This window comes from Rhipicephalus sanguineus, chromosome 8 (genome assembly GCF_013339695.2).
Source record: "Rhipicephalus sanguineus isolate Rsan-2018 chromosome 8, BIME_Rsan_1.4, whole genome shotgun sequence".
In the NCBI taxonomy this organism is placed as follows: domain Eukaryota; kingdom Metazoa; phylum Arthropoda; class Arachnida; order Ixodida; family Ixodidae; genus Rhipicephalus; species Rhipicephalus sanguineus.
Window position 1 is genome coordinate 151913342 of NC_051183.1, and position 18192 is coordinate 151931533.

The window sequence follows — 18192 nt, forward strand, 5'->3', positions numbered from 1 at the left end:
GCGGTATAAATCTAGAAGTGCATGAATGACATTGCACATCCGTGAAACGCTAAGCTTACGGTGGGAAGTGACCTTTGCTACCATAACAGAAATAAGTACTTGGTTGTTAACAATAATAAAATCTGGGTTTGGCGTCCCAAAACCACGATATAATTCTGAGAGACGCCGTAGTGGAGGGTTCCGGAAATTTCGACCACCTGGGGTTCTTTACCGTGCACCTAAATCTAAGTACACGGGCCTCAAACATTTTCGCCTACATCGAAAATGCAGCCTCTGCGGCTGGGATCCGATCCCGCTACCTTCAGGTCAGCAGTCGAGCGCCATAACCACTAGACCACCGCTGCGGGGAAGTACTTAGTTGTTGTGGACTTTCATTCCTTTTTCTTTGTAATCAGGACAGTGCAGCCTTCATTAGCGAGCAAAGTGATCTCTGTCTTCACGGACATCTTTGCTATGCATGGTTTCCCAAACCGACTCATCACGGACGATGGACCGCCGTTCAGCAGCTAATAGTTCCAAGACCTCACCAGTATGCTTAGGTAAAACCATGTTCGATCAATTCCACACCGTCTTCGCTCGAACGGCATGACCGAGCGAGCAGCGTAGGAGGCTAAGAAACTACTAAAGTAGCCTTTCGGCTCTGTTGACTTCTGTACCGCCTAAAGGGAGTGGCACAATGGACAGTTTACCGCCGTTCAGCAGCCAACAGTTTCAAGACTTCATCAATAAGAATGGGTCGAACGATGTCCATACCATCCTCAAGTCCATACCATCCTCGCTCCAACGGCACGGCCGAGCGAGAACTGCAGGTGTCTAAGAAACTACTAAAGAAGTATCCTTTCGGCTGTGTTGACTTGTGTAACTCCTTACTAGAGTGGCGGAACTTTCCGCGTGACAAGTGTTTAAAGTCTCCTTCGCAGCGGCTCATGGGACGGCTCACCAGGATTCTTCTACCGGTTCCGGCTACTCACATGAAGCCTCGGACGCTGCAACCAAACTTCGTCCTGAAGCAACTTCTAAACATCCGTCGCAAGCAACGCACCTTCTACAATAGGGGTTCCAAGCCTCCACCTGAACTACCACTGTGTGCCAGGATCGCTGCGTATAAAGTGCCCTCTACAACATGGTTGCCCGCTACAATCGCCCGGAGAGGTGACAGCTCACTCTCCTACATAATTGAAGGCGAGGATGGACGACAGGTCGAGCGAACGACAGAACACCTCAGGCCATCGCGCACACACATCGGGCAAGATGCAGTGGTACCTGTCCCTCCAGTCGCTCCTTCGCAACAACTGTTGCGAAGAAGCGATCGGACGCATCGTCCATTAACAAGATACACTGAGCCAGGACTTTATTAAACTTCGGGAACAATAGGTACGAAGTGCTTCGAGGTCTGTGGAAAAGTGTAATGGTTCCCGGACTTACTTTGGGGAAATCAGTAGTGTGCGTGAGGTCAGAGGTGCAATCTGGAATGGATGTGAATCAAAGGACTGTGGTAAGCCTTGCGTTGGGCGCTCACGGACAGAGGACAAATTCGGCTGTAAAGGTTGATATGGGATTGGGAAGTTTTATTTATTTATTATTTATTTGATAATACCTCACAGGCCCCGTAAGAGGCCTAGAGTGAGGGGGACATACAGTACAATTCAGTACATTGTATATGAAGATTTCCACAGAGTACAAATGACAGCGCAGCAGAATGAAATAACATAGAATAAAATAACATGCAGAAAAGAGATTAACGGATAACTATTAGTGCAAACGAGGAAGAAGAAAAAAATTAATTGTGCGCGACATAGTAAGTATTGCGTAGGAGTAATATAATACGAATTACAGCCACAATACAATTGCGTCATTATACATTATGTAATCAAAAACAACAAAAAATGTGTGACAGCTTGGTATGAAAAGACAGACGCCATCAGTTTGAAAAGCACCCTTGCAATACCTTATCAAAAAAAAGTTATACAAATAAAAAACTAAGGATACTAAGCGCAGTGTGTGGGAAAATGTTTGTTGAACTGAAGACATAAAGCGTCATGGTCTCTAAGTGAAGCAATGTTGTCAGGTAAGCTGTTCCAGAGACGGATAGCGCGAGGTAGTGGAGAAGAATTAAATGATTGCGTCGCACCATATAGGCGGGCGTAAGTGAGAGTGTTGTGCAATCTTCGCGTTGTATAGACTTGATGATTCAAACAGGGTAGTGATAATTGGTCCGAGTGAATGACCTTATGGAACAATGACAGCAATGCAATATTACGACGGGTACTTAACGACGATAATGATAATTTGATCTTGATTTGCGTGATACTAGGCAGGGCACTATAGTTGTGAGCAATGAAACGACTTGTCCTATTCTGAATAATTTATAATGCTTCGATAAGGTATTTCTGATGTGGTGACCAAATGGAAGGCGCATACTCAAGCTGTGGTCACACGAAAGTTAGATACGCAATTTTTGGCAAGGGGTAGCGTGCACTGCGCTAGTTTCGACGCAAAAAATCCTGATGATTTGGATGCACTGGCACATACGCAAGTTATGTGCTCTGACCATGATAGGTTAGGTGCAAGGTGCACGACCAGATACTTATAGTTCGCGGTCGGCGAGATGACATTACTGTTGATGTGGTAGGAAAACTGTGAATTAACAGGTTTGCGGGTGAAAGACATAATTTTACACTTCGACACGTTTAGTGTCATGAGCCATGTGTTACACCACTGGTTCACTATTTCTAGGTCTCGTTGAAGCGTGATATGATCATCAATGTTGGTTATTGGGCGCTAAATTATGCAGTCATCGGCAAATATTCGTATGCGAGAGGTGATGTTGTTAGGCAGATCATTTATATAGATTAAAAACAACAGAGGCCCAAGGACGCTTCCCTGCGGCACAACAGAAGAAACGATAGATTTAGGGGAATCGACTTCATTAACAGAAGTAAACTGCGCTCGACTGAATAGAAAGTGACGTAGCCATGACAATGTAGAGGAGTCCAATTTTAAAACTCAGAGCGAAAAAGGACCGAAAAAGGTGAGGGAAGCTCAGAGCGAAATGAGGTTCGAAGAGAGGCTAAGTTATGTGAAAGCGAATAGATTGGCAGAGAAGGCTTTCCGGCATTTGCATAGGAAGAGTGTTAACACACAGTGCAGAAAAAGAACTGGGAGGCTCACCAGTAAATATGCGGCTGGCATGTGTAAGCTGTATGGCAACAAAGAGCGTTAAACGAAAAGTCAGAGAGGCGGAGACTACTTACTGGATGGCAGCGATGGAAAAAAGACCGGCTCTGAATAACCACCGAAAGGGCAAAAAGGAAATAATGAGGGAGGCATTTTATGACAGTTCAAGGGGAAGCGCTTTACTGTTGAAGTAAGGTCCTGTTGCCTTAGAACGCGTACTTAATAGCGAGATTCAGTAAAGAACAACAATGCACATGCCGTGGGGAGGATAAGTAAACGACGGAGCACGTTCTCGTTGAATGTGGAGATACCCATCCAGGTGCATGTTTGGGCACGAGCCTACATGAAGCCTTGGATTTTAGGGACAACAATCGAAAGCTAAACAAGCCCACGATAGAAATAAGTCAGAGACGGCTAGAATATTGGTAGAAGAAAACTAGAGAGAAAGGATAAAAATAAATAGTGGGAAATGTAAGGACATTCTGCCGTAAGGGGCAGAGACCTGGGCCGTGAATTTGTTCTTGTTTTTCTCTATGGTAAGATTGATTTAACCGTAGTAGTCAAGGCATTACGCCAACCTAAAAAAAAGCGTTTTCATTTTTGTCGAGCCTGGTCGCACACATGTCACCGCCCCGTTATAAAGGTGACGCTCATAGCATCCAGCCGTTCATCCATCCACACGTCTATAATTTACGGCTTCCCTGAATAAAGCGTTCCTTTCCACACCCGCACCTGTTTCGAGCGTGCTACAGTGACGTCACCTGATATTGATTCGAAAAACAAAGGTGCCACTCACGCCGCGAATTTTGTTTTTCCAAAAAACTTTCGCACATTTACAGAGCAGGCTCGCAAGAAAGACAAAAGAACACAACATTTTATTTTAATGATTGAGCTGTCACGCAGATTTTCGCGTGATTTCGTCCTCGTGCATAATAACAGAAGAGTGATTAATGTAGTAGTAAGTTAAACCTGGTGAGCCATTGCACAATCTGAACATCTCAATGTATTTGTGGTATGAGAGCCACCTCAAATCGCTGCCATTCTCTCCGCGTCCGCAGTGAGTGGACAGGCTCCGAGTTCTCGCTGGTGGTGTTGCTTCCCGACGACAAGAATGGGCTCGCGTCTCTCGAGGCGAAGCTGAGTGCGTTGACAGCGCTTCGCTGCTTCAGCAGCCTCCGGCGGCACGGCCAAGTCCGCGTCAGCTTGCCCCTGTTCAAGGTAAAGCAGGTAGGCAGACTAGATGTCAATGTACGGTCACGCTAAGCTTAAGCTAGAATTGTTGTACTTCGTGTTTGCTCATATGGCGAACGACGAGGCTGTGCCTCAGCGTCCGCCTGACCTTCGGCCATATAAGCTGACGAACCCACGTATGTCAGATGAAGGAAAGCTTTACGCCTACTCAAGAGGATCGCTGAGGAAATGTGCAAGTTCCTCGTCGGCGATGACAACTTGAACTTGTCTTGCAATGGCCTACCACATTGCCACACCTTCGAGAGTTACTAACATAACGACAAATTTTAAGAACGTTGTAAATGTAATGCGAAGGTTATAGGCACCACAAGCAGCCTCAGTAAAGCTTTAATTTTCGCCCCTCAATCATTTGCGGTTATTCGCGATGGAAATAAATAAGTCAATCAATAAAAAGTAAATAAATAAATAAATTAATCAGTAAATAAATAAATACATAAATAAATAAAGTGAACTGAAGAAACAGCAAAAAAGCAAACATTCGGCAAGTCTCATACACTGTGGGAATCGATGTTATGCGAAGAATGCGGCGGGAATGGGACTGTGGCGTAATTTTTTACATTGAGTGAAACGCTACAAAATGACGCTAACGATATGTGCAAATGGTATACGCACACACATATGTTGAAGACTCGCAAATGTGTTATGTGACCAGTTGTTTACAGTTGCATAACGAGGCCAACAGCAACATGGGTATTAACCACACCAGACGCGGTGATCTGATGTCTAGTGCTTATGCGTGGCGTTCTTTTTTATTGCGATAGCAATTATATGGACACCCTCGACGGATTGTTCCCTGTTCCCGTCGCCGTTAAATCGCGGATATATATATATATATATATATATATATAATCCACAAATAAAAATCATTAGGAAGAAAAAGATTCCGATGCGCGCGACCGAGGATTCAAACCTCCGCCTCCTAGCTCCGCAGCACGCTGCCTTAGACAATTACGCCATACGTCATTCATTCTCCAGGATACTAACGGCAGAATACAAAGGCACGCAGCGTTGGATGAAACGCACGCGACGCCACACGTAGTGAAATAAAAAATTATGCGAGACGTGAGCCGTGCTGCACCGTTGCCCGCGCTGCATTTGCGTTGTATCGCTGGCTACTTGTGCATCTTGGCAGCGCAGTGGAACGAACACAAGAGAAAGGAACACGTAGGACGGGCGCTAGACATCAACAGGCAGACGTCCTGTCTACGTGTTCCTTTCTCTTGTGTTCGTTCCACTGCGCTGCCAAGATGCACAAGTTCCACACCCACCAACTAGCCCAAATTTCCGCGTTGAATCGCTGGCTACCCACGCTGCTTTTCCATTTTGGGGTTGTAGCGCCGCGTGACTCGTGGCCAGTCGGACAGGGAAAAAGCAAAGCGTCCCGTGGCTCGTGGTGGCGCGAGCAAGTGCTCTTTTTTTGCTCTTGTAGGCTTATGCCACAAGAGGGAAAAACGAGAAGGATGAGCCAGAATCACGGTATATATCTTACACCGTGACCGCAATCCTGAGGCTAAAATTACAGCGCAAAGGAAGAAGACACCCACGAAGAAAAGAAACGTACGACACAAGCGCTCACTAACAAATGCTTTAGTCTTTCATACGTCAATGCATATATAAGCCCAAGACAACCTTACCTCACATGCGCACACAATAATAGAGAGTTTGAGAATTGGGGCCCCAAGGAGCATGGGGCCCCAAGACATTTGCGAAACTTCAGGGCGCATGCGCAGAACCCAAACCGCTCTTGGGCTCTTTCGATCGCGTTGACCCAAGACCCAAAGATCGAAAACTAGCGTGGGTCCCCAAGCCGTCTTGGGTCGCCTTTGAGACTACGCAGACGCCGCTCGGGCCACGACGCTGCATGGCCCGGGTCTCGCATGATTTTATTTCACCACATGTGGCGCCCCGTGCGTTTGACCCAACGCAGCTTGCGTTTGACCCAGTTCTCAAACTGCTATTCCTCCGAACGCAAGAGCAGCCTAATCAACGCAGCTTGCGGACCCAGCGTCTTGGGTCCCCAATTCTCAGACTCTCTGATGATACTGTATTAGACACGCGAAGACATGAAATCACGTTCAGATGGGTGCAGGGACAAAGAAGTAAATAAGAAGTAAGAAGGATAGAGAAGTGCGTTTGCGCTGTAATTTTAGCCTGAGGATCATGTATGAACTAAACAAAAATGAAGTTTTATTTTAGTGATCAGAATCTACGCTAGCAAGCAATGCGAGCCGTGGCTTCACGTGCCACTGCCAAGCGCCGTCTTTGTTTTCTTCTCTTGAGGTCGCGCGCTCTCCCGTTTTGTTCGTCGCCCAAAGGTGGGCGTTACAAGGTCTTGGAACAACGCGAGTGCAAGTGTCCGAGAGCGGCTTGCGTTCTGCGCATGCGCCCTGGCGTCTCGCAAATTTCTTAGGTCCCCAATTCTAAAACTCTCTACTCTTTCGCCGGAGTAGGCATGTGCGCCTCCGATTTGTACTTGACCCACAGGGTGCAGTCGACCACGCTCGCGCGCTTATCTCTTGAGGAGGAGTTTTGTTTGTCTTGTTCTTTTCCCGCACAGTCTGCATTGAAGCTACAGACCGCAAGAAGGTCACTTTGTTCGCTGCAGCTGCCGCGTTTGCGAAAAGAGTGAGCTGCTAGCTAGAAGAGCCCAAGTAGTGGCTAGTTGAAGTAACTGTGACAGTTTGCGCTCGTCATGTGTATACCTGTTGCGTTATTTTCATACGTCCTTCTTTGAGTTTGAGCAGCGCGCTGTAAGTGTCGAGCTGTGACAATTCTTAGTTCGCACTCGCCTTGTGTGTTTTCTTTTCCTGCGTCCTTTGAACTTCAGCAGCGCGCAGCAAGTTTCTAGCTTCTTGCCGTTCTTCCAGTGACATTGCAGTTTCTTGCTATCGCATTCATTGCTTCGCCCTTGAGTCGAAACTGTGCTTTTTTTTAAAAAAGAGCTAAATGCAGAGGCTGAAACTGGGCTAAAATTCGCGGGAGCGTAGAGTGCGCCTAAGTATCTTTAACCTCCAAAACTGTTAGAATAAAAATGGGGCAATTCCTGATTGTAACGTGAACTCAAAAAGGCAGTTTCTAATCAAACATTAGTCAAATCCTACATCTGTTTCAATGAAACTGAGCCACATTCATTAAAACAGCGCTGCGTCAACAATAGTGACCAAAACAACCAACATGGTCTCATCCAATCTGTTTCATTTGTTTCCTAGTTGCTTTGCTATCGTGTTTACGTTCTACAACGTTTCTCTAGGACGAGAGTGAAGGACATGATGTTGTAGGGCAAAACTCGAACATAAAGAGTAAGAGGCCGACTTTCCTACTTGTTTTTGCCACTCAATGTTTCTTTCCGAGTTTAGCGCTACAGTATCATGTTCTTCTTTCGCTCCAAGACGGTATATTTCAGATAAAGGACATATGAAATGAAGACATTGGGCACCGATATATTCTTAAAAGTAGACGAAATGATCCGAAGCTAGCGAAACGGCCGCCAGCGCCCCATGAGCGTGGCACGAAAGTCATGCTGTACATGACATGCGTGTCATGATTTTCATGTTAACTCGTGTGTTATTTATGTTCGTCTCACAGTCACGTCACGCAATACCAATTTCGGTGTAGATCAAACTAGCGAAACGGCCGCCAGCGCCAAACTAGCGAAACGGCCGCCAGCGCACCATAAGCGTGGCACGTAAGTCATGCTGTACATGACATGCGTGTCATGATTTTCATGTTAACTCGTGTGTTATTTATGTTCGTCTCACAGTCACGTCACGCAATACCAATTTCGGTGTAGATCAAACTAGCGAAACGGCCGCCAGCGCCAAACTAGCGAAACGGCCGCCAGCGCACCATAAGCGTGGCACGTAAGTCATGCTGTACATGACATGCGTGTCATGATTTTCATGTTAACTCGTGTGTTATTTATGTTCGTCTCACAGTCACGTCACGCAATACCAATTTCGGTGTAGATCAAACTAGCGAAACGGCCGCCAGCGCCAAACTAGCGAAACGGCCGCCAGCGCCCCATGAGCGTGGCACGTAAGTCATGCTGTACATGACATGCGTGTCATGATTTTCATGTTAACTCGTGTGTTATTTATGTTCGTCTCACAGTCACGTCACGCAATACCAATTTCGGTGTAGATCAAACTAGCGAAACGGCCGCCAGCGCCAAACTAGCGAAACGGCCGCCAGCGCACCATAAGCGTGGCACGTAAGTCATGCTGTACATGACATGCGTGTCATGATTTTCATGTTAACTCGTGTGTTATTTATGTTCGTCTCACAGTCACGTCACGCAATACCAATTTCGGTGTAGATCAAACTAGCGAAACGGCCGCCAGCGCCAAACTAGCGAAACGGCCGCCAGCGCACCATAAGCGTGGCACGTAAGTCATGCTGTACATGACATGCGTGTCATGATTTTCATGTTAACTCGTGTCATTTATGTTCGTCACACAGTCACGTCGTAAGATACCAATTTTGGTGTATATAGAGCTAGCGAAACGGCCGACAGCGCACCATGAGCGTGTCATGTAAATCATGCTGTACATGACATGCATGTCATGATTTTCATGTTAACTCGTGTGTTATTTATGTTCGTCTCACAGTCACGTCACGCAATACCAATTTCGCTGTAGATCAAACTAGCGAAACGGCCGCCAGCGCACCATAAGCGTGGCACGTAAGTCATGCTGTACATGACATGTGTGTCATGATTTTCATGTTAACTCGTGTCATTTATGTTCGTCACACAGTCAAGTCGTAAGATACCAATTTTGGTGTATATAGAGCTAGCGAAACGGCCGACAGTGCACCATGAGCGTGTCATGTAAATCATGCTGTACATGACATGCATGTCATGATTTTCATGTTAACTCGTGTGTTATTTATGTTCGTCTCACAGTCACGTCACGCAATACCAATTTCGCTGTAGATCAAACTAGCGAAACGGCCGCCAGCGCACCATAAGCGTGGCACGTAAGTCATGCTGTACATGACATGTGTGTCATGATTTTCATGTTAACTCGTGTCATTTATGTTCGTCACACAGTCAAGTCGTAAGATACCAATTTTGGTGTATATAGAGCTAGCGAAACGGCCGACAGTGCACCATGAGCGTGTCATGTAAATCATGCTGTACATGACATGCATGTCATGATTTTCATGTTATGACTTGTCATTTATGTTCGTCATACAGTCATGTTACATCATACCAATTATAGTGTACATTCGAAGCGACCAGGAGAGCACAAAGTCGTAGGCGGCTAGATAGATAGATAGATAGATAGATAGATAGATAGATAGATAGATAGATAGATAGATAGATAGATAGATAGATAGATAGATAGATAGATAGATAGATAGATAGATAGATAGATAGATAGATAGATAGATAGATAGATAGATAGATAGATACGCTCAAAGTCGCAGAAGTTCGCTAAGAAATGCTTCGCATTAAAAAAAAAACGCCACATACTTGTCTGTTATGGAGAACGCAAGCACGTTTCACAAAACCGTGTGCATGTGTGGAAGAGTTTCTTGAGAGTTCTCAGGTAGATGGCGATGTGGTATACACTCGCTGACTATACAACGTGCGTATCAGCATTTTTTTTTCCCCTCTGGTTCACGCAGCTCTTTGTTGAGGCAAAAATGACATATTCCACTGCAGTCCAAAAAGAGGACAAGAAAAGGAAGGAAAGAAAAGTAGGTGGGATTGGGTCCGCTTCGCATAACAGCCTGGAAGACGAAAGCTGCACCGGACTCTCAAATGGGCGCATGCGCGTATTCTCGCTCATTTCGTGGCTGCGCTCCGTTATACGGTGCTTACCGACTCGGTAGTCGACGCTCGCGCGTTCACGTTAAAAAATTTGGAAGGTGTACACACATACCTTTAATGATTGCTGTACAAGGCGTCCCAACTATCACGCAGCAACCCATAGAAAATAGAGGGACGGCGTCACGCGAAGCAAACCTAGTACACATTGTTCCCAGTAGACTGGAATAGCGACAACTAATATTTTTCGTTAATGATGTTTAGCTACTTAGTCATAATTAGCAACTCCACATGTGTTCGCGTAATTATGAAAATTTCAATGAAGCATATGTAGTAGCGATGCAGAACTATCGGTAAATTGACTATCGACGCAATCGATAGTATTTTTTGAAATTATCGACTGTGTAAACAAACTATCGATAGTACTACTATCGACAAACTATCGATAGTGCAATCGGTAGTACCATCGTTTATATTACTAGCGATATTACTGCCACACATGTTTAATGCTTTGTTTTGATGTATTCGGGTTTCACCCACAAAGACTGTTGGCAACATTTGACACAGACCGCGCCGTAATGTTTGAGAAGCTTCATGATTCTATGATATCATTATGTTAACGCGAATAGTCAAGTTTATTCGAGAGCTTACGCGAGCACCAGCGATAACGCTGGAAGGTTCGATGACTGATGTATCAATGACGAAGCGTTCCACCGATGATCATATTACTCGACGGCCGACGACTGTACTCGCCGCTATCAGTGCGCAGCGTGTATCGCTTGCATTTTGAGTTTTGTTTTTCTGCACACAAGTTCGCCCAAATAAAGGGCTCCGTATTTTCCAGTCTTGCTGCAGCATTCTTCACAGTTACAACCACTTCACGATACTATCGATAGTGGTGTGAATAATGAGGCTGTTGCTGGCCGGCGATGTTGCCAAGATATTTGCGATAGCCTACTGCCAGCTTCACTTAATTATGAGCGATTTCTTGCTAGAGAAATAAATTATTCCAGCAGTGAAATGGGGGATATGTCCATCAAAAAATTCATATCTAAAAGCAACCAGTTACACCTTACAATTAACAAAGTTAGTTCTTGATATTTTTTTTTATTTTGAAATCATAAAATGCAATATAAATTTGAAGCCGCGCAGTTCCCCCATATGTAACGGCTTCCTTTCTGGTACAGCTGCACAGTTTGACTTTATGATCATGTGTCAACAACGCACTCTGGTGAAGAACACGTGCATGTCAACTTTCTTGCCCTCAGCCGGCTACACTATGTACCATGCGCGCGGGGAACCAAGTTTATTCTGCAATGAGCGCGCGCTGTTTATTTCATACTATCGATATTACCATCGAATTTATTATCGATAGTGCTATCGATAATATTTTTTTACCATCCATAGTTTTTATTTATTTATTTATTTATTTATTTATTTATTTATTTACAATACTGCTACTCTCATTCGAGAGCGTGGCAGTTGGGCAGTACAATGATTTTCAGTACAATCAATAAAAAAAAATAGCGAGAAAGATGGGAACAAAAATCAAAGCAAAACAAGTCAGATAAACAAACACTAACATTTGTAGCGTAATTACAGCATATGTGGGTTACAGAGAAAACCAAAAACAAGAAACACGATATGTAGAGTATACAGTATGGCAAACAAAATGCTGGTTAAAGAACGGCATATTCAGTGGAATTTATACACAAAACGCATAATACATGCTAGGTTCAAGGGAAATGATAAAGAAAGACGGAAAAAGGAGGAAAATGAGGCTTCGCATGAAGTGGCCAAAGAGAATGACAATAGTACAGGTGTCGCTAGGGGCTGGTAATAAAACTAGGGTAACTAAGATTAAACGTCTAGCATTGAGCCCAGCGAATGAACAAGCTGTCGTAAATGGAAAGTTTTTTTAGATGGTATGAGGAAATCTATGTAGGTGACGTTGGTTACATAGGTGCTCTTACGCGAACACATTTTTTTCTATTTGCGCCATAAATCCGATAGTGATTCGATGTTGGTGATAGTAGCGTCAAGTTGATTCCATTCTGATATTGCGAGCGGAAAAAAAGAATACTTAAACGTGTCATTTTTACATGCATAATCTGTCAATGTGTGCGCATGCTTATTACGTGTAGGTCGAGCCTGGGAAAGCGAAATGTACTTAGAAATATCTATTCTATAATCATTTTTCAGTAACTGAAATAAAAATTTTAGGCGAGCGTGTTTCGCTCTTATGGATAGCTTTCGTAAACCGGATTGCATTAAAAGATGTGTTGGCGAGTATGTGCGTTTATATTTGTTATGAATGAACCTCACAGCTTTTCTTTGTATTGATTCAGTTTGATAGTGGCTCAGCTATCGATAATATCGATAGTACCGTCGATAGTTCTGCATCACTAAATTATGTAGGCATGTTCCAATCACATCTACCTGTGCTATTTCCGACAACTTACTGGTCGCGGGCTCATTTCTTCCAGCTGATAAAAAATATGAAAAGGAACACGTGACTAAATTGCAGCACGCATCAGGAAGCAACCTCAAACAGGCTGACTGAGAAGCAACCAGTTACCAGGGGAGAAAATATCAGCCAAGGAATCGGAAGGAATCTCTGTAAAAGCCCGACAGATGTTCTTCGCTCTCGTCTCGTACCGTTGTGAAGATGAGGAAAGCTGCCTCTCGCGGCATACAAAAGGCAAAGCGGTTACATTCAGTCCCCTTATTGAGGGCGCTGCTTATGCGGGGGCGAACGACACACGGCGTATATTTCCCATTGCACCAGCTTTTTTTTTCTTGCGGTAGAACATACGATGCGTGGGGAGATGTTATCAGTTTGGACTTTATACGGAACCCTGTCATGTTCAGTATAAAGTCCAAATTGATAACATCTCCCCGCGCATCGTATGTTCTACCCGCCGGTAAGAGCGCGCGAGCGGGGGTGACGAACGCGGTTGAAGCAGAAATCAAACGAGCCTGCCCGTCACCGTCGCTCGGAGGGCGCGCTTACGATAACATCCCCCGCGTGTTAGGCCTACCATCGAATCCTGCTCAAGCAGAGAGGAAACTTGTCAGCGCACTTAATTAGGCTAGTTGGTTCTGCATGTGGACGATGTGGTGCGCTTTGATGACGCGGACAGGGAACACACGGGACACACACTGCGCAACTTTCGACTTATTTATGCGCTTTTCGGGTACAAATTTACTAGGTTATCTTAGACCTCACTAAACCATGCATACAGATGACTCATTGACGTTTCGGTAATTAGGTGAGTACACCCATACCTAATAAATTTGTTGCAATTAGCTAATTAAATCGCATCAAGGAAAAAATCACACCATCTCCCACTAAAGGGGATCATGAGGCGATGTGAAGCAGCGTTTCGGCATGTAGAGCCCGCGTTTCAGAGGAGGAGTGGAGAGGGAGGGAAGAAAGGCAAAGGGGAAAGGGGAGGGAGAGAGGAAAAGGGGAGAAGGCAAAGGAAGGGGAAATGGGAAGTGGAGAGGGGGAGGATAGAGGGGAGGGGAGAGGAGGTGTGTGGAGAGGGCTTGCGCATGCGCAGTAAGGTTGGTCACGCCGCACACCACCACCACCACCACCGGATTGAACTCCGCTATAAGATGCTTCACATCTAAAATTACCGGTGGGCACACCAATGTATTGGGTACGAATGTCCTAGTTTATCATTCTGTAACGCAGTTGCTCTCTCTTTTTAAATGGTTGTTCGAAATATCAAGGGAACGCTGTATACGCAATTGGTCTGGCTTTCACTGTTCTAGATTACGTATATACCGTTACTGGACGATGTGTTTTCTTATTAGAAATTGCACGAGCATCGAAAGGACAAGCCCAAACAGGGCCAAGCCGCTTGTGGCACTGCGATCGGTGGCCTACAATGTGTCGTTTAGGAGTTGCGCGCGACTCCACGAAAGTGGTGCAGAGGTAGAATGCCCGCTTCCCACTAAAAAGGCCCGGGTTCGAATCGCAGCTGTAGATGGTGAAGGAGACCTTGTTCTTGGCCTAGTTGGTGAGAAACTGGATGCATAGTTTTCCGCTGAAAACACGCACACAAATAAAGACGCGGGCGACGACACGGGCGGCACTTCCAACTAAATTTATTTGTGTCAGTACACAAAGAATATATACTGAAAAATACAACGCATGCGTCCAAAACCAATGGTCTCATATATTCACAAGGTTACTCAGAACTTCAAGATGGTGGCAGGCAGGTATGGTGTGCCACTCGCCTTCTGTGCCCCGGTTAAGCTGGGTCAGCTGTGCCCCCGCACCTCTGGTGATGGGACAAGACCACAAGGCTGTGGCAAGAAAGGCGGTACTGTGTATACCGGATGCGAGGCAGGAGTGGTGTACGAATTCCCCTGACATGTGGCAAATCTTATGGTGGACAGACTGGGCGCTGTGTTGATATACGAACCAGGGATCAAGAGCTAGAGTTAAATAAAGAAAACGAATTCGCGCATTTGCCTGCGCACTGCAAAGCTTGCAATTGTGTATCGCGATTTGATAATGGGAAGATTCTTGTTATGAGCAATAAAAAAACGGCTCGTGAATAATTGGAAGCGTTTTACATTCAGAAGTGGGTTGAATTGTGCATTAGCGAACCGTCGCTACAACTCTACTACGCACACAATGAAGACGAGGACGACGACACGGGCGGCACTTCCAACTAAATTTATTTGTGTACTGTACTCCGAGGACGACACGGGCGGCACTTCCAACTAAATTTATTTGTGTACTGTACTCCTCGGAGTACAGTACACAAATAAATTTAGTTGGAAGTGCCGCCCGTGTCGTCGTCCTCGTCTTCATTGTGTGCGTATTTTCAGCGACAAACTATATTTCTGTAGATGGTGGGTTTCTTTTTTATTTTAGCGTCACTTGTTATAGCTGTATTGGTATTTCTTTGTTTTTTAAAACTAGCTTCATTTGCTACGTATTTCCAGGAAAAGTAACGTGAAATGTGAAGTGAAATACAAGAACTTTGACAGTGAGCGTAATTATTTGTAGCGCCACCGCACGGCATTCAACAAAAACGTAAAGTATGGCCTCGAAGAATTTTTCGAATAGGAGAGCTGCTTCCGGTTGCCGGCTCGCTGCAAAAGAAAATTTGAAGTAAACGTCCCATTTGCTTTCAGTTTTTCTTTTGCAGTGACCTAGCACCTGGAAGCAGCGTATCGAGCACACGCAGGCCGAGTCTGGGCCTGTTGAGTGGGAAGCGTGCATTTGATCTCTGCACCACTTTGGTGGAGCCGCGCGCAACTCAATTAAACGACGACACATTGCAGGCTACCGATCGCAGCGCCACTAGCGGCTTGACCCTGTTTGGGCTTCATTTTCTGTGCAATGGTGCTGCGGCCATTCCGAGCACTCCCCTGTTCTGGTACACTCTGGCTATAGAAAAAGTATGTGTCGGCACACCGTATATTTGTTATCTTAACTACGATTTCGTTTCGTTGTTTCCCTGCCCTGCTAGCGTGCGTACACATGCGTAAATCAGTTTTTTGAGTTTCAGTATGTGTCCGCGACATCGATATGTGTACCCATAGGCGAGCGCAGGGTTCCCCAGGGAGGGCGGGCGAGGGTTTATCGTTGCGCCCCCCTTACTAAAGTCACTGTACTAGGCAGATTTTGCGCCCCCCCCCCTCTTAGGTGACTAGGGGCGTCAATGTATGGGGCAGATTTTGCGCCCCCCCCCCCCTCCTACGTGACTAGGGGGTTCAGCCGCCCCCCCTGTCCCCCCCCCCCCCTGCGCACGCCTGTGTGTGTGCCAGTAGTACGTGTGACGTCAAATAAGCTCATCGCTGGCTGTCTTGCAGGTGACAGAGCTGAGTCCGGCACTGTCTGCTCTCGGAGTGCGCGACGTGTTTGGTGAGCACGCCCTGCTCTGGGGCTCAAGTATGGGCGACAAGCGAGTGACTCTGATGCGCCACGCGGCAGCATTCGAGACTTCGCAGAACGGTGGTCGTCGACGCTCGCGTACCAAGCAACGTCAGAGTCATTTGGCCCGGCTGACGCGCAGCATCGGCGTTCTCCTCAGGATGCCGCGCTTCCGCACCGACGTCATCAGTGTGGACCGCCCGTTCGCCTTTTTTGTCACGTGTTCCCGCCCGGATGCTGTCATGTTGCTCGGTTCCGTGCGCGAGATACGCTGGTGACGATTGCTTCCCAATGTAATAGATTGGCGTGCGCCTTCGCATCTTCGGGACCCTTGTTAGCCGCTCTATGCGATCCGCTTACGTTTGCCGGAAACATTTTGATATTTTGCCGCATTGTACATCAACTGTGTTCATTGTTAGCGCTTTCTAAAACCTCGAAGTAAATGCCGTTGAATTATCGGAGTTTTGCTTCTGAGTGGCCTCACGAACCTTCTAGAAACCCCCACTGACGTCATGTGCTTCCTGAAGCACGTATTCTCGTGTGTAGGTGGAAAGATGGAAAGCTTATTTAACAAAAGACATGTAGGTGATTACAAAAGAGCAAAAAAAAAAACATGGTTGATCCCTCCGTCATGGGGATCGGTATAACACGAAAATCAAATCTTTGTTTGTCGCAAAATATATAAACGCATTGGGGTTAGTATATACAGAGGGAGGTTCCATAGCACAACGCTCAAAGGGGACCTCCTGTCAGAAAATGGCATGTTGATAAGTACATCAAAATGGTAACTAAAAAGCGTTAAGTAATTATTGATAGTGTAAAGAGGTTTATTGGGCGAGCCGAACAAACGGGTGGTAGCTCGAAAAAGTACGCAGGTCGAACAAGATGGTAGTGTTCCAACGCCGATCTCGTGCCTTGCTCCAGCGATGATGATAGTTCAGCCCGTGTTATCAATGTCTTCCTTTCTTCATTATAATTTCCCCCGTCGAGAAAGATGAAGCCATCTTGGCGATCTAACAGGTGGGAACAAGCGGGTCGAAGTACGGCTTGAGGCGTTTTACGTGAACGATATCACGTCCACGCCGACGACGGCCGCTGGGCGGCGTAAGAGGTTCAATGGCGTATTTGACGGGTGAAGTACGCTCGACAACGCGGTAGGAACCATTATAATTTGAGAGTAGCTTGGTATACAAACCAGTCGCCCACGGCGGTACATGCAGCCATACAAATGCTCCAGGAGCAAACGTTGCGGCAGAAGGATGATCGTCATCGCGGGCCTCTTTCTGGCGCTGTTGGTCGGCCGTAGTAAACTGTTTGGCTAGTTTGCGGCACTCTTCAGCGTAACGGGCGGCGTCCGACACGGGCGCGCTCTCGGAGGCGTCTGGTGCGTATGGCAGCAAAGTGTCGATAGTGTGACGGCTGGCGACCGTACAGAAGGAAGAATGGGGAAACCCCGGTAGTGACTTCCGTAGCGGTGTTATACGCGTATGTCGCAAATGGAAGAACGAGGTCCCAGTTTGTTTGATCAGACGCAACATGCGTCACAAGCATGTCGCCCAGAGTCCGATTAAACCGCTCAGTCAAACCGTTTGTCTGAGGGTGGTAGGCTGTACTCGTCCGGTGTACAATGTGGCACTGGTGGAGAAGTGCTTGGATTACATCGGAAAGAAATACACGCTCACGGTCACTAAGAAGTTCGCGAGGAGGACCGTGACGAAGCACAAATCGATTGAGGATGACAGATGTGACGTCCTGTGCTGTCTCTGTGGGAAGAGCAGCGGTTTCGGCGTACCGTGCAAGGTGGTCCGCAGGAATGATAGCCCATCGGTTGCCTGCCGTTGTCTATGGTAATGGTCCATAAAGGTCAATTCCAACGCGGTCGAATGGACGGTCTCGGCACGGAAGTGGCTGCAATGAACCTCCTGCAGGATGTGGTGGTTTTTCCGCCGCTGACATTCGTGGCAGCCGCGAATGAACTGGCGGACGAAGCTGAACATTCCGCGCCAGTAATACCTTTTCCGTAGACGTTCGTAGGTCTTGAAGACACCAGCGTGGGCCCATTGAGGGTCGGAATGAAATGACGCAAAGA

At 46.3% G+C, this 18192-nt stretch overlaps 1 protein-coding gene across 1 annotated transcript; it reads left to right on the forward strand.

Annotated features, from left to right (window-relative positions):
• The first annotated feature begins 743 nt into the window (after nucleotides 1-743).
• On the forward strand, nucleotides 744-16381 carry LOC119403595 (intracellular coagulation inhibitor 1). The gene is made up of 3 exons (XM_037670521.2): nucleotides 744-1084; nucleotides 4236-4404; nucleotides 16043-16381. The coding sequence occupies exons 1-3, from the start codon at nucleotides 744-746 to the stop codon at nucleotides 16379-16381; spliced, it is 849 nt and encodes a 282-aa protein (XP_037526449.1).
• The last annotated feature ends 1811 nt before the right edge of the window (nucleotides 16382-18192 follow it).

What these genes read in the sequence shown, in the direction of transcription:
- LOC119403595 (XM_037670521.2), top strand. Translation starts at nt 744, where the DNA reads ATGTCCATACCATCCTCAAGTCCATACCATCCTCGCTCCAACGGCACG. An exon ending in CCTCCACCTGAACTACCACT is followed by an intron (nt 1,085 to 4,235) that starts GTGTGCCAGGAT and finishes CCGCGTCCGCAG; the next exon opens with TGAGTGGACAGGCTCCGAGT. An exon ending in CCCTGTTCAAGGTAAAGCAG is followed by an intron (nt 4,405 to 16,042) that starts GTAGGCAGACTA and finishes GCTGTCTTGCAG; the next exon opens with GTGACAGAGCTGAGTCCGGC.